General features: G+C 45.4%; 1 protein-coding gene across 3 annotated transcripts in view; it reads left to right on the forward strand.

Annotated features, from left to right (window-relative positions):
- Positions 1 to 17,392, forward strand: part of IPO9 (importin 9) — a 595,516-nt gene that overhangs the window by 167,436 nt on the left and 410,688 nt on the right. For all 3 annotated transcript variants that reach the window (XM_085600586.1, XM_085600577.1, XM_085600596.1), the window contains one exon: positions 398 to 517. In XM_085600586.1, the coding sequence (XP_085456712.1) occupies positions 398 to 517 (120 nt within the window). The remainder of the gene's footprint in view (positions 1 to 397; positions 518 to 17,392) is intronic.

Genomic DNA, 17,392 nt, shown 5'->3' on the forward strand with positions numbered 1-17,392 from the left:
CGAGACCTATTGCATTGCAAATGCTTGTTCTTTTGTGGAGCAAGACAGTAGGGCATATCCAGGCATATGACTGAGAAAATCTCTATTTGTGCCTGGACCTAGTGATCCCAACCCAAACTGTCCTAAAACAGCTGCCCATGTTGCTGGTTAAGGTTCTCCTAGTCAAAAAAGCTGAATAAATGATTGCATTGTATTACCAGATCACTCATATTTGTGTGCAACTACCCATTTGGAAATTTGCTGCTTAGCACATCAGATATTTTTTTCTTTTCTGTTTTTTTTGGGATGTTGCAGGTGGTTTAAAAGTTTATTCTGTTTTACCTGCACTGTTAGTTGTAAGATATTAGTTTTAGATGGAATGTGCCTTTAATAGTCCGTTTCTGTCGCTCCTAATCAGGGTGCAGCCAAGGCTCTCATCTTCCCTGTGGTGCAGCAGTTCACTGAAGCCTTTGTCCAGTGCCTCCGGATGCCTGACGGGCCCACTGCAGATAGTGGACTGAAAATGGAGGTTCTAAAGGTAACAGAGCATAGTCTTGGAAGGTTCAAGCATCTTTTCCATGCAGCATTTTTGTTTTTGTATGTTCTGTCGGGTGCCTCATGACGATCCTGCAACTTTCAGAACATTAACTCCAATTACATGTAGAAACAAGCATTTACAATGCAATGGTCTCGGCAATATTATAGTTAGAGCTATTGGTATTGCTCATTATTTTTTTATAATTTTTGTATCCCTAAATAAATGGCATTGTCATTTCTATTGGCATTCGTTTTTTTTTGCATATGTGATACCTATTGCATTAGCAGAGAGAGAGTGAGGTAGTGAGATAGAGAGAGAGAGTGAGGTATTGAAATAGAGAGTGAGGTAGTGAGAGAGAGTGAAGTTTTTAAGTAGTGAGTGAGAGATAGTTACTGTGGTAGTGATATTGTGTTGCTGTGAGAAAGAGAGAGTTGAGTAGCGAGTTAGAGAGTGAGGTAGAGAGTTAGTGAGACAGAGTGTAGTATAGTGAGAGATAGTGAGGTAGTGAGAGATAGTGAGGTGGTGAGAGAGAGAGTGTTAGGGAGAGAGAGTGACGTAGTGAGAGAGCCAACCCCACACACACACAGAACCACCCACACAGAGCCACACACATACAAAGTGTATCACCCAGACATACATACAGAGCCACACATACAGAGTCAGCCAGACACAGAGAGCTATCCACACAAATATTCAGAGCTACAGACATCCACATACCAAGCCACTGACTTACACATACAGAGCTAGCCAGAGACATAGAGTCACTTAACACACATACCGAGCTAGCCACATAAAGATACTGAGCCATCTATACACACACAGAGGCACCTATGCACTTATTGAGCTACACATACACTGAGCCACACACACGCACAGCTACACACATAGAACCACACAGACATACACAGACTTACACATACTGAGCCACACACACACAGAGCCACCAACACATACAGAGCCACACACACACACAGAGCCACACACACACACGCACAGAGCCACACACACACACGCACAGAGCCACACAGTAACCTCAAAATTTGACACATATTTACTTTTTGCTACTTCAAATGTCACCGCTACCATAGATCCAGTTGTAGAGTGCATGGATTAAACTATGAATACTGTGTTGAAGATGGAAGGACGCAGGCAATACCGCAGTTAGTTATTTATAGCAGCGGCGTTGCGTTATGATTCTCAAGCACAATTTAGAATAGTTCCACCACAATTTACGTTAAAAGCATAAAACCGCAATATACGTGTGACGTCATTCCCACCGGAAAATACCATAGGCTTGAATCTTCTGGCAATATTTACATTGTGTCCGTGGGCTCAATTAACTAGTAGTCCTTTAAAGGGTTTCCTTAATTAAAGGGGGTTAAATTAGCTGTAGATACTTCCACTTGCCAGTGAACTCGAAAGGAGGGTATTACAGCATTACAAGTTCAACCCACCTTCAGCTCTTCGCCATCTGCGGCTCCTAGGCCCGTACGTGCCCAGGTGAATCCCAGAATGCAGCGCTGCTGGCCCCAGAGATCTGACGTACGTCACAACTATTAACTGGCCTGGGGCAGGAGTTTGAACTCCTGCGAATTCAGCTAGCATGTGATGTGTCCGAGGCCCAATTGGGCAATATTAAACGGTTTAATGACAACAGGTATTGCTTACAGTGCTTTGAAACATAAGTGAGGCACTATATAACAACAGTCAATTTGCAGGGTGCCCGCTAGGGCCACACCAGGAGGTTGACGGTGTCACAGATGACACGGGAAACACAACCGGTGCTCCGTCTCCCTGCATCACTTTATCAGGGTAATAAAACACGGCGGACTCCGTATCAAAAGCTGAAGAATTCCTTGGAGTACCTTACACCCACAGGGCCGGGAGTGTTCAGTCAAAGAGGTGCGCAAGAACAAAGGCGAGACACTGAGCATCAGTAGCAGCCAGGATCAGATAGGATCTACGTTGGCTGGGAACCCGGGATTAGCAGTTGAAGCCTGCACACTGCCCCCACAGTAGCCCACAGGTCCAGAGTCAGACACCCCACTTCTGCACCACTCAAGGAGTCAAGACAGGGGGGGGGGCACCTCACTAAGTGACATCACCCGGTACGTGCTCACATTTCCATCTTGTGGTCGGAAGTGCGGCCGCCAAGCCCCGCCGCCAGACAACTATATTACGTTTCGGGTTGTTTGCCCCCCACGGGGGCTCCTTCTGTGGCTATTGTTGGGAGACAAAGGCGCCCCTGTGAACTGTCTGCAGAGGCCCGGGGCCAGGAGATACAGGCCTGGGGGCACGGGCGTGTCTCAAAGTCGGCAAATCAATCAGGTTTACAACTTTGTCGCGAGAGCTCACATTTAAACACAAATCACAGATAAGATCTGCAGGCTGTAACTAGAAACAGGGAGCAAGCAGAAGGACCCCCTTAATGAATGTAAGTGGCTTCTACACCTGGGCTCCCTAAAGGAAGCAGCCTGGACTACCAAATTAGGTAGCTCAGCGAGCTAAGCACTCGCTGACGAGAAACGCAGGTAACAGATTCAAATCTGTACAAAGCTGTCCTTTTAATCTGTTAAATGTTGTTAAAATGAGTACACGAGCACTTTTCCAGGGCCGGTTTTGGTTCCCAGTCCGGCCCTGGATGGAATCAGCCTCAGCAAGCCTCTTTTGGCATCGGCATTATTATGTCATTTTGTGGTGTATGTCATGTACTTACTTCTATTGGAGGGGGCGAGTACAGGTCAGGAGCTAGTCCTGCGAGAGTAAAGAGGAGCCATTGAAACAATAGAAACCATGCGTGTTTTAAGTTTTTGGTTGCCAGCTTTCAGCACATGATGAAGTACTGTTTTATAGTTCGAGATTAAAATCCACTCTTTTTCCTATTTGTGAGGGACTACACAGCAGGGCATGGCCATCCTCACATAAATTGTCTGACAGCAGGCTGGGAGACAAAACTGTTATGAATCCTTAGCAAAATTTCAACAGTGGCTATAGTTCTGAATATTGCAATCCCAAACAGGACAGCCTGCTTCTCAGAGGCTTTATCTGCAGGGGTCTGTCTGTTAAAGTGTCTGCCCGTAGCATGGACTGCAATCTCACAGATGGGCCAATACGGCGGGTTGTGGACATCATTTGGGGAAGAGGTTAAACAGCTAGTTCACAATATTTCCTTGTGCAAGCATGTCAGTCCATCATTAAACTACAAAAATGATTGCAAAAATAACAGTGACATGTTTATAAAGTGGCATGTTTGTATAATATGAAGTTAAATTAACGTAAATAAGGGCATAGCTTTATTTTAAATATTGCACTTACACTTAAAACAGAAATGAGGTCTTTTTGCTTAATTACATAGGAATGGTTCAGAATGTAAACGAAATTACCACCAACAAACTTCACACGTGTTCAGTCACTAATATAAGGCTTCCAAGAAGTAGCGTACAACCCGCAGGGCATGCACTTCAGTGCCTCGTAATGTGTAGTAGACGATAGGCAATTAGTTTAGCCTGCCCCCACTCCCAAAAAAAGGGGGCATGCATATTTCTTTAACACCAGTCTAGGTTTTAATGATGCCCCCCGAATTGTTTTACTATCAAGCATAAAAGAATATCTCCTGCCCCTGCACATAAAATCATCTCTAATCTTACAACTCAATGGGGCATCGATGCTTTAGTCCCAGCAATTGCAATCAAAGCGAAAACAGAGACAAAAAACAGCGCAAGTCACATTTTAAAGCTAAACGCAGTTAAACCTTTTACTGCCTGTGTTTGTATGCCGGCGTTTTGAGCATTATCTGTATTCATGCACCTTGCTTAATGTAAAACCACGGGCCGCTCGCTTGACCATAGACATTACAATTGCCCGATAACTTGAAACTCCATCCTGCACAAACGAGTTTCAGTACTGTTGGCTGTCACACAATAGCACTGGTAAGCTCAATAGAAATACGTGCAGGTTAGTACCCGATGTGGAAGCAGGAGCCCGGTGACTATGTGGGAGAGGTAGAAGGGAGGGGAGAGTGAGAGCAGAGAGAGTGGGTAGAGGAGCAGGGAAAGAGACACAATAATGAAAGCATAACTAGCACGGCAGCCTCCGGTTTGACGGTGTTTGTTTAGCCAAAGCGCTGCAATATCTTCGGGTTGAGTTTGCGGTATTTAAAAAATTTAACAAAGAAAATAAACAAAAAATCTGCAGAGCGAGCTGCAAGGCTCCTTATGTGTAGTGGACCAGTCACCATTTTAAACCAGCATCATTAGTCAATGTTAGCAAAGCCTGTGCCACGCTCTTGCGATCAGCTAACAACAATGCACGCGGGAGGCATACACAGCCGCGAGCGTTATCTGGGGTCGAAGAGGCGAGGCTGGCACAGGCCGGGGGCTCCTCCAGTCTTCGGGACACTAGGCTCCTGGTGAAGCTGCACGGAGAAGGAGCTGAGCAGCCCTTTCGATTTCAAGCGCTCCTCTCGGCTCGACGCTGACATCCTGCTGGGCAGCCCCTCTCTCTAGCAGTGAAGGGGCTGAATGGAATCCCGGTTGCTGGAACATGCCTGGCTTATCAAACAAATCAAACAAGGAGCGAGGGGCGGTGGTGGTGGTGGTGGGATGGGCAACACCGTGAAAAGTGGCGCGTGTATATTAAACATATGGTGGATGGAAGCTTCGAAACTCGTCCTAGGGCCCTGCTGATAACATCAGTTACAGAAGGTTCACAAAAACCTCGGAGCGTCTCCAAGACAATGGCTTCATTCCTCTGTCACAAGCAAAGTGCGTGATCCTTACGAAGTTCGTAATTCGAGCCGTTAGGGTCTATCGGATGGCTCGCACAATAGGGAAAACGCACAAAGGAGGAAAAACAAGCACAGCGTGAAAACCCGGTGTGCAGGGTAGCGAGGAGGACGCAGGCGGGCAGCGCGCGAGAGCAACAGCAAGAAGATCCTCACGGTCAGACGATAGATAAAAAAATGGCGGATGGGAGCTTCCAAACTTTTTCGGATTCGGGGGCGTCTTCCTGCTGTTCTAAAAGGGCGTGGCTAAAAAGTGGAAAGAACAGCAAGGAACACGCCCCCGAATCTGAAAAAGACGGAGCCTATTTGGAGGGACGGCTCTCTCCTCCAATGGCTGGCCTCCGTTTAGGAAGCCAGCCAATGGAGGAGAAGCAAAAAGAGAGGCGGGCTAAATAGCCACTCTAGGCAACATTAAATCTCCGACTTCCGGTTCTGCCTTCGGCAGACCGGTAGTCCTCGACCTAAAAACATCATAGCGCACAACATTGACTGCAAGCAAAACCTTGAAAAAATGTGCTCAAACAACCCTTCCCAGATTGAACACATGCTTTGTTTTTTGTTGTACCCTTTAATAACTAACAACTATACATAATATGCACCACAACAGTAACATAACACTACTCAAGAAATACTGCTTATCTGGCTTCTGTGCAGCAAAGACGGGAAGTGCTGTTTTTTGAGGATGGTTATACTACTGACTGACTTTATTGATTGGCCATGATACTTATGTCCTTTTCTCTAAGAACTCATGGATGATGTAGTTCTTTATTGTGTTACCATGGAGATGGGCTTCAGTTTTAATAAACGAAAAAAGAAAATACATAATCCTGACATAGACTCAATAGCTCAAGTAAGCAATTCAGTTAAAAAGAACAAAGCATATTGTATCTTAAGCTAACGCCATAAAAAAAATACGAGACATGTTAACTGCCCCAAATAAATAAATGTAAAATAAATAACGAATTGTAACTGGTCAAAGTTGAACAATTTTAACATAATCAATGGTAGCAACGTGTGACATGTTATCATTCGTTAACAGCATGAAAAATGATTGTTAATTAGGGATCTTTTTTGAGGGCTTTGTTCATTTTTTGATTTGCATGCTCATGCAGCTGAATAGGGCTTGGAATTTGGCTTTGATGACCAAAGCTACTTTGGTAATTTTTACGAAGTCACAATTTTAACTGTTGAGGTAGCCACAAGTTTTGGTCCTAAGAGGGCTGCAGAAAGTGAGTCACGCTAATTGCCCCGGGAGTCTTTCCATATGACTACGAGGTTCTCTGCAGGCATTAGAAATCCCATGAATGGAAACATCAGAGGCCACATGTGTTTGCAATGTTTTTATTGCATCTCTAGTTAACATTGCTTTTCCAAGAATCCACTTAAAGCTCTATCCCTCTTCCTTGTTACACTCCTTATGTTAATGAGGGTGAGTTATGTGTAGGCGGCTGCACTAGCACCTTCAATTTAGCAGCCCTTGGGACTGAAACTCAATATCTGACCTCTCATCCAGACATCCAGTTTCTCCATTTCCTTTAAGGCAGAGTCAGCGCTGGATGCTGCTCTTAATCCTGCTGATTTTCTTTGCCTTACATTTTGGAATTGTTTTTGATGCTAAGAGATTCTGTTTCTACAGTCCTAGTCTGGTTATATATTTAAATTGCTATAGTGTCTGCTGGGTGCTCTGCTGATGATGCATAATACTATACCTCTGAGCCATAGATATGTCTTCTGATATGTCTTCTATTTATAACTATCCCTACAGAACCTGTTTTGTTCTGTACCCTCTGATCAAAGTAATTGATCTTTCTGCCTTTAGATTCAAAACGGATTAGAGCTTTGCTGAATAGTTGCTGTTAGAGTGGTGATTGTACATCAGGCTAATCTTCTCATGACACCTTGAGTAGGTTTTATCCTTTTTTTTAAATGTTTCGTTTTGGGGGGTGAATGCCGTCAATGTTTTGATTTCCCTTGGTGCCTGGGGTCAGTAGTGGTAGGTTTGGCTCATTTTTACCAGAGATAGTTGTTTTTCTTATGAGCTGTGTATTTTTTTTCCTGTTAAATTGCTCCTTAAAAATTCAAAAGGTAGATCAGTTGCTTGAGCGAATGCAACTGGAGACCTGCTTGTTCACACTGGTGTTCTAGATGGGATGACTCCCATGCTTATGTTGTGGATTGTATTCGCCTCATTGAATTTTGAAAAACCTCAGAGCACCGCTGCTCACAATGCTTTTCATGCTGTGAGAAACTGTTTTTATAAGTGCTCATACATTTTACATACAGCCTTTTCATATAACTTTAGTGTCTTATGTTTTATGATGACTAAGTCTGAATCCCTCAGTAAAGTATTAATGCGATAGTACAAGTATAAATGGGACATGTGGTTCATGACTGAATGTCTTGTGTGGTCGTTTTGCTCAAACTTTCAGGCACTACTATTGAGACTAGTGTTTTTTAAAAAAACAATCTGACCGCAATAATGCTTTGTTATATCGAAGCTTTCGCCCTTGAAACGTCATCTTCCTGTTTCTCAATTTACGAGAATCAGGCGTATCACCTCAGATTTAGAGCTAGGCTTGCAGACCATTCAAGACTTTAAAAAGAAGTTTTTGAGTCGAGGTTATCCTCAACAGGTAGTAGATCAGACAGAAACACGATCACTCACACTACATCGCGACAATCTTTTGAAGAAGACAGTAATGCATCCTGGCACCAGCCAGAGTGGTGTTTGTTTACACATATTCTACCCATTCCAATTTGATTAACAAGAGTATTTTGCTACGATGGGATTTGCTTCAATCAGAACCTGGCTTTAAAGGAATCTTTTCCAATCCTCCTTTATTCGTATACAAGAGGTCAGGTAATTTGAAAGAAATTTTAAGCAAACCCGTAGTCAGTGTTCAAGTCCCCCACAAAGGGATGTCTAAATGTATGAACTGTTCGCACTGTAACAATGTAATCACAGGTAGATGCTTGTCACACCCTCGTTCAGGTAAAAAGATTTTTCTAAATTTTAATGCCAACTGCAACAGTCATCATGTTATCTACGTGATAAAATGTCTGTGTGATTTACATTATGTGGGTAAGACGGAGAGGGTCCTCCGTACCCGCATTACAGAACATAAAAGCAGAATTAGGACCAAGACTACCAGTTCCCCATTAGCGCAACATTGGCTAGCTGAAAACCCCACGATTGCTCAGTTAAGATTTTGTGTTCTTGAATTGGTTGAGACTCGTCCTGACAGACGTGTCCAGAGTTTTATCCCAATGTGAGTCTCACTGGATTTGGTTTATGGAAACGATTTTCCTGAAAGGATTGAATGACAAATTTGAACTGTCTTGTTTTTTATGATATTGCTCTTCTGTGCTTGTTGATTTCTGCTTTTTTCATGAAATTAATGTCGAATTCATTGTTGCAATTCTATTCATTATTTCGTTCTTTGGAATATTAGATAGGTGTTTTATGTATTGGATTAGGTCCACCATTATTGATTTCTTTGATACTTTTGTTTTTACTCACTGTGTATTTTGGCATCTATTTGGCTATTCATTTGACCTTTTGTTACTTTCGTGTTAATTTGGTTTTATATGTAACTTGATTCCATATGTGATTGATTTGTGATGTATAACCATTTATTATGTTTCACTTACCATATCACAGTATATAATTGTACCCGTTAATATTGCGCATATTTATTATTTTGAATCGTTCATTTTTGTTCAGGCATGCTTCTGCTTTTCTTTTCTTTTTTGCTAAATTGGGATCCTCACCCTAATTTTCATTCTCACATTTTTTATTTTAATTTTCACATTTCACCTCCACCTTAATTTTAATTTTTATGTTGATCTCACCGAGTTGGTTTCATACTTCAATCAATCAAAACGAGCTTTATTCGATTTTAAACATTAAAATCATAAAAGCAGGCATATAAAAAAACATTTCATTTGATATCTAAAATTCGTTAAAACACAGAGTAAATACAAGTTTCTAAAAATTCTTAAAAATTCATTTAAACAATTGATAGTTTCTATTACGTCCAGAGAGCTAAGTTTATATTACTATGCATAGTGTATCTCATCTCACAACCGAGTCCTTCTGATATGTTTTACATCTGACAATTAAGTTTCATACTTATTTCAGTCCCATTTCTATTGCCATCTAAAACCATTCCGTATTTAGACGTAGATGACACGCGGGCTTACTTGATGTAGCCGGCATCCTCCTTGTGGTTGCGGTTGTTCGCGTCTCCACTGTTTTTGGTGAGTCACCATTTGTATTATATGCCTGCACTTTATTGTGCTTCAAGATTATTCGTGTATCCCCATTCATACGAATTCCGTATATTTCAGGTGTTTGTCATGCCTTTATGAATGTGCTTTAAACAACACATTCGATTTCGTCTTAGGTAAGCATCGTAGCATGGATACACTTCACTCTCTCTCTCTCATCAATTCACTGTTAAGCCCACTCGTTCTCAGTTTTCGTTTTTTCTGCAGCCAATTCAGGTTTCACGTTGGTTTTGCTTTTCGCTTCGAGTTCATTAACTCGAGCGTTAGAGGTATGCTGTGTACACTTCTGATCTTGATTCACTTAAACTCACTTTTAAGATTCACGGTCACTTTTGTCCCATGCTTTTCACGTATTTCACGATTTTCACATTTAGTCCCCGCATTTTGTTAAGTCTTTTTCTTTCTGTTTTCATTCGGTTTCCAGTTATAGCACTAGTAGGCAAGATGCTGGTTTTGTTTCTTGGCACTGCATGTGGTGGATACTCTTAGCTTGCTTTTTTGGTTCTCTTTTTCTGCCTTCTATTAAGCTCTGTTTTTAAAGATCATTACAGTGTTTCTTGCCACCTTAACCTTTCACTAAAATAAGATTATTGATATATTCCAGATTCCCCTGACGAAGGGCTCATTTCATAGCCCGAAATGCATTGGGATATGTGAAGCATTTTGTTTGTCATGCTGACTATAAGCTGATTCGTTTGCCTATTTGAACTACATTTCCATCTGAGACTATCAAGCATAAAGCAGATCACAATCAACTTCATGTTTTGAAGATTTCATTTGAAAACTCTGACTCATTGACAATTGTTTTGTTTACCGCTTTTCACAACGATAATATTGTGCATAATAAATGGTTTTGACAACTTTGTGTACACTAGACAGTGGCTTGTTAGTAGTGCACTGGGCATTCCTGGATACTTATCTAGGTTTATTCCATTTCATTTTGAATCAGGTGGCCCGCAGAGCCCCTCGCCTGGTGCACGCATGATTTTCTTTCAAAGTTTGTGGATTAGTTTCATATGTTTGAACTAGAATCATTGAGTGCATTCTAGCTGCAATTCACTTATTGTATGTGTGGTCCTTTGGCATCTGTTTACCTACCTCTGCACTGGGACTCTATTGCTGAGCAGGCCATTTCAAAGCTTTGGTTCTTGATGTTGTTATACAGGTGTCCGTCCCCTTTGGAATCCATTGTATCCAGAAGGAGATACGTTTGTTGTACGGAAATTGCTTTGGTATATGTGAGGTAATTACTTTGAAAGACATTTTAGTTCTAGGAAATTGGAAGGTCTCAGGTCCCATAGTTTTAAACTTCCATATGGGGTCCTTCAGGGCTCATCCCTGAGCCCAACTCTCTTTAATATATATGTGGTTCCCCTGGCTAGACTGGTCAAATATCATGGCTTTGCCATGGTGTCAAATGCAGACGACACCCAGATCATAGTTTCCATCTCAAACAACACTGGGGACACTGCTCACAACTTTCATGCTCGCATGTGACAGATGAGCAGCTGGATGTCTGAGGACTGCCCCAAGTTGAACTCTAATAAGACCAAGGTTCTCCTTGTTGGCAGTGATCCATCCATCTGTCCTTGTATTGGTGGCTCTTGGAGCTGCCCCCCCTCCCCCGCCACTAAGGCAAAGAATCTGCGAGTCATTTCTGACACCACCCTGTCCTTCTCCCATCATGTGAAACCGATCACTTCATCCACCTGCTATACATTGAAGATTCTGAGGAAGATATATCCATACCCACCGTTAGAACTACAGAAAACGGTGTTTTCTACATTAGTCTTGTCAAGGCTTGACTACTGTAACTGGCTTCTGATCGGTATAAATAAAGCACTTCTTGTGAAATTGCAGCTTTTGCACAACTCTGCTGCCTGTTTGCTCTTTGATATCCCAAAATATTCCTCGGCCATGTTGGCCCTCAAAGCTCTACATTGGCTTCCAGTGAAAAAGCGGATTAATTTTACGGCCCTCTGCATCGCCTTTAAGGCACTGCATAATCAGGGGCCTGCTTATTTGATTGACCACTTCTGCTGGTATACCCCGATCAGAAATTTGTGATCCTCCTCACACTTGCTAGTGGAGCTTGGGTGGTAAAAGCTTCTTAAACATCTCAACCACATTTTGGAATCGTCTGCCTTACAAACTTTTTTTTTTATTTTTTATTCTTTTTATTGAGAATAGGTACAAATGTCATCAGGTTTACAAATCGGTGGGACCAATGATCACTTCACATTACAATGTAGCATCTATACATCGGACCCTGAAGGACGCCAGTTCCTCTGCTTCCCTACGGACCTCTGCTAACAGCTAGCGGTACCCGCTCCGCGGGTCCCGCGTCGCAGGAGGACAATCCAGGCTGCTTCCTGCTGGGCGGTGAGTGTGCGACAGGGCTGCGAGCTGCAACCCGGACTCAGTCTCCCAGGAGTCCCGGGTTGCTCAGGCCGTCCCAGCTGGCCCGCTCTCCCTGACCGCCCCGCCCAGCCCAACCCGCCTTAAAAACTCTGGTGATTCTCGCTGGCTCTGGGACCCTGAAGGACGCCAGTTCCTCTGCTTCCCTACGGACCTCTGCTAACAGCTAGCGGTACCCGCTCCGCGGGTCCCGCGTCGCAGGAGGAGGACAATCCAGGCTGCTTCCTGCTGGGCGGTGAGTGTGCGACAGGGCTGCGAGCTGCAACCCGGACTCAGTCTCCCAGGAGTCCCGGGTTGCTCAGGCCGTCCCAGCTGGCCCGCTCTCCCTGACCGCCCGCCTCTTCCTCCCCTGCCAGCATATTTCCGGCTTGAGTGCACAGCTGCGCGGGAGCGCGCGGGAGGGCGCCGGGAGAAGCCCGGGACAAGGGCGGGACCGTCTGTGGCCGTCAGGGGCCAAAGGAGGCCTTGCTGGGCCATATCCCTTACTTTTTACTTCCAAATCTGATTAAGGTGATGCCCTCGCCAGGACCACGTGAAACTCCATTAAGGGAGGGGGGCAACAACACAGGGACACTGGACAACTACTTCAAATCTGTCAAGGGAGACGCAGGCAAAGAAAATTCTCTGGAGAGACGCAGGGCGGAGCGGCGGCGCTCCATTGAATCCATGAAGAGCAGACCCTTGACAGAGATCATCCCGTATCCTATTTCCCAAGAGGAAGGTACGCCCCCCAATAGCTTAAATCCTCCGACTCTTGAGGACTTCCCCCTCTTACTTCGGGAAATTCATAGTTCCCCTGGGTTGGTCTCTGGAAAGTCCATAGACACAACTCCTTCCACGACCTGTGTTACCCCCGTTAATTTGGTAACCCAAACTCCCCCTTTGCATGCAACTAAGAAAAGTAAGCCAAAACAAAGTGTTGTGGTGGAGCTGCATAGGCCTCCACCAAGCAAACGTAGTAGGAAGTCAATGGGGGGGAGGGGGAAAGCCAAACTATTCCATCTAGATTTTGGCAAAAAACATATAAACGCACTACAATCTGGGAAGGACAACGAGACTTTGCCAATTGTTCTTCCCTCCAAGGCCCCCAGCTCCAATATAGCTGTTACTAATAACGACCCAGTGGCCAATACATCTAATATAAATCCCCCTCTCACATCTATAGGGAGTATAGAATTCTTACTTCGTTCCCTCCTGCAGCCCATTAGCGATAGCCTGAAAAAAGTGGAGATTAGGCTCACTCTACTAGAGACATCTCTTACTACCTTGAACACCTTAGTTAGTAAGCAATCCAAAAATATGGGACCTCATCTCCCCGCAGGAAACCCTCCTAAATTAGGAGCCCCACAGGGTGCCAACAAAGTACCCCCTCAGAGCGTGCCTACTGCCCCCCCCCTGCAGCCATTAATGGCTATTTCAGTCCAGGCACCGCGCAGTAACTCAACCAATAGGCCTTCACAACCAATAGACTCTGCCCCTCAAAGTTCCCAGACAGGGATTAATGGCGGCCACCAAGAAGCCGGCAGCGCCCCTCTACTCTCCCCGGGCCGGCAAGCCCCAAGACCACGGAGACCAGATCTGCCGCCAGAAGCTAATAGTCTAACGGTGGTCCTAGCAGGTGCCCCCCATTTAAGATCAGGGGAAAATGAAGACTACCAATCCCTAAAGAAAAAGGTCATTAAATGGCTAAATTGGAACCGACCCCTACCATCTCATTTTAATAATGAGATTATTATGGTTAGAAGGGTCCCTTGGTTAGGGAAGACCAGAAAAACAATAATAGGGGATTGCATCTTGGTAACTTTTAAAGATCCGGGCACTGTTCTGCATATCTATGAAGGAATAAATAGATCACTGGATTCCACTATTCAGACCCTTCCAGTATCCTTCTTTTTCCCCCCTATCCGCATGCACCATGCTCCACCCCGCATGATGAGTGGATAAGGGTGGAACATAGACGCAGACACAAGGACTATGTACAACGCCCAAATCTCCAATTGCCGGACACACCCTATTTTTATTTCAACCGTTTCAATTGTTTGAATGGTTTGGATGGGGTTGATTGACTTTCCGCTCACACGCCAATGACCCGAGATTGCGGCTCCTGCAGACTTTCCAAGCCATCCACCCCGATTGTTGGTAAAACTCTTGGTCCACTGAACGATCCAGTGTTCCTGGATGATGGCACCAGCAGACTTTTTGATCTATCTGCCCACAATGTTGACAATGCCTCTGGAATATTGAATGAGCCAACACTTGTGGAGAACGGCTCCAGTGGACTTTCCGAACCATCGGCCCCTACTGTTGGTAATGCGTCAGAATTCCCGATTGCAGTAGAGTCTGGAACCATCTCTTCTAACCCCTTTGGCACGGCAACTAACACCCCTGAACATTTGAGGCTAATTTGCTGGAATGTTGCTGGACTGGCTAATAAACTGGGTGATCCGGACTGGGCAAATTATATCGAGACTGTAGACGTATGTATGTTCCAGGAAACCTGGGCCAGAGAGGACTATGGTCACCAAGGCTATATGTCATTCTTCATTCCAGCGAGGTGGGAAGGCAAAGGTCGTCCGTCAGGAGGGCTCACGACCTGGGTCGCATCTCATCTGGGTTGTGTGGCAACGCGGTTGTCGGCTAACTCTGAAGATATCCTTGTGGTTTCATTATCATGGCCCAACCAAGCTAAACTTATGTTTATTTACATTTATTCTAGGCCAATGGGAATTGCAAAGGAATCACCGACCATAGATGAACTCTCCAACTTTATATCTGACCTACCGAGTGATTCATTCTATGTAGTGGGAGGGGATTTTAATTCTCATTTTGAGCCACTCCCTGGCCTTCTGGACGGGTTATCATCGGAAGAAGAGGCCAGATGGGCAGTGCCTCTAGTGGAAGCTCCACCTCCGAAGGCTTGGACCCCACTAGCACTACAAATTACAGCCCTCACCCTAAAGTTCGGAATCAGAGCTTGCAATGGGCGAATGAAATCCGACATACCCAGTAAAACCACCTACAACAGACTGGGAAGAGAGTCCCGTCTGGATTATGTCTTGGCCCAAATAGTGAAGTGGCCGACAATCCAGGATTTCAGGGTGATGGAAAGGACCGATAGTGACCACAATGCACTTGAGCTTGACCTTGTCCACCCTGGCCCCCAAGCTCTCGTGACTAACGCGGAAGGGAACAACCCTGCGCTCCTCCTTGACAACAGCAGGAGAAGAATCAGGTGGGAGCACTTGGTTACAAGCAAGAATAAACTCCCCATGCTCTATGATGGGATAACTCCCATCTTGGAAACTGTGGGGAGCTTGGACACCGAGGGCAAACAACAAAGACTCCCAGGGCAAATTGTACAAGGCTCATGAGGACCTCATAAAAGCTGCGGCACCTCATTTCACCTGTAGTTCACGAAAACCAAAAGGGGGGCGGCAAGGCAAAACATCATGGTATAACCTAGTATGCAGAAGGGCAAAAACAGAACTCCTTAGACTAATCAAGGAGGGTTTAGGGGGGGATAGCCTTAAACAAAGCAGGCGAGCTTACAAGAAACTCATTGCCCACGCTAAGGCAGAATGGGAGGAAAATCAGTGGGAAGAACTCACCAAGGCCCTAGCGACCCAAAACCAACGCCTGTTTTGGAGGATAGTGAACGGGGGGTCGTGGAATTTACAATCGGCACTAGAGCCTAACATTGCCCCAGGGGTGTGGCAGGCTCATTTCCAGACCCTATACAGTTCTGAGCCGGGAGAATCTCCTGCTGTTGTTGAGGTGGGCTGGCCGGACTTTGAAGGGGAGCCAATAACGCTGGGCGAGGTCACCGCTGCCATCTCAGGACTGGCTTCTGGAAAGGCGCCGGGACTGGATGGATTACCAGGGGATTTGTTTAAACAGGAGCCCACTGTTTGGGCCCCTTACCTTGCCGCCCTTTTTAATGGAGTTCTTGGTGGCATGGAAATCCCTAGTACTTGGCTGGGGGCAGAGGTGGTCCCCATCTTTAAAAAGGGCTCGCCTCTCCTCCCAGCCAACTACAGACCAATCAGTTTAATAGACGTGGCACAGAAACTGTTTGGTAGGGTTTTGCTGAATAGGCTCCAGGACTGGATGGAGGAGGTGGGCGCCCTTAGTCCCTACCAGGCGGGATTTAGGAAGGGGGTATCCACAGTGGACCAGGTTTTCAGATTGAACCTAATCTATTGGAGGACAGCAAAATTCGAGGGCGGTAGTCTGTACACAATCTTTGTGGACTTACGGGCCGCCTTCGGCTTTGTGCCCAGGGGGAAACTTTGGAGCGTCCTGGCAGAGATGGGCGTTCCCCCGGACATCCTGTTGATCTTACAGAGGCTGCACCACAATAATTACGCCCGAGTGAGGTGCGGGAGGTCGGGGGAACTGGCCGATAGATTCCCCGTTGGCCGGGGGGTAAGACAGGGTTGTGTGTTGGCACCGACCCTGTTTTGCCTCTTCGTCAACGGGGTAATCGCCCATCTGAATGCCACTGACTATACCGACGCCCCTAAATTAAATGGCAGCAGGGTGCCCGCAATTATGTTTGCGGACGACACCCTGCTGCTATCCAAAACCCCTATGGGTATACAGAGGATTCTTGATTCCTTCATGGCCTTCTGTACTGATAGGGGGCTGGAAATTAATGCGGCAAAAACCAAATTCATGGTTTTGAATCAGAGCCAAAAATTGCGGCCAAATCCGCAATTGGGAGCTGTACGGCTCGAGAGAGTAGCCACCTTTGAATACCTTGGTGTGACTCTCCAAAACCATGACTTGGGGATCTCATCAGAGTAGGGCTAACCTCAAACTCATACAAACCACTGGGGGCATCGCCCGGATGATGACTGGTTCATCATACCGTCCACTGGGGGCACTAATCCAGATATATAAGGCCCAGGCTAGGGGAGCGATAATGTATGGGGCGGAACTATGGGGTCACACATCTTGCCGGAGTCTGTCACTAACGGAAAACAAGTTTATAAGACAGCCGCACTCCCGCCCAGCACCCCGCTCCTCCCCCTGAGGCTTGATTTGGGTTTACGACCGTTAGCTGATGAAATAAGCCTGAGACCCATAGCCTTCTGGCGCAGGCTGTGGAGTAGCAATGATCTTGCAGAATATCGGGCGCAACTGGTCGAACTTCTGAATCACCCAAAAGTGCTTAATATCCCTTGGGTCAAAAACATCCTAGCCACTTGCATGGAATTAGGGCTCCCTGATTTATGGACTGAGCCGGCGAATGCCGCACCAAATATCTCCAAAAAGTCCCTGGCTAATGTATACCACGAACACAAATTAGCCAGGGCCCAAGCTACCCAGGCAGAAGGGTCCTTATCCTCCGTGTTTCTGCAAAGCAAGGATCTCTATAGGTT

Source organism: Triturus cristatus, chromosome 1_2 (genome assembly GCF_964204655.1).
Source record: "Triturus cristatus chromosome 1_2, aTriCri1.1, whole genome shotgun sequence".
Taxonomy (NCBI): Eukaryota; Metazoa; Chordata; class Amphibia; order Caudata; family Salamandridae; genus Triturus; species Triturus cristatus.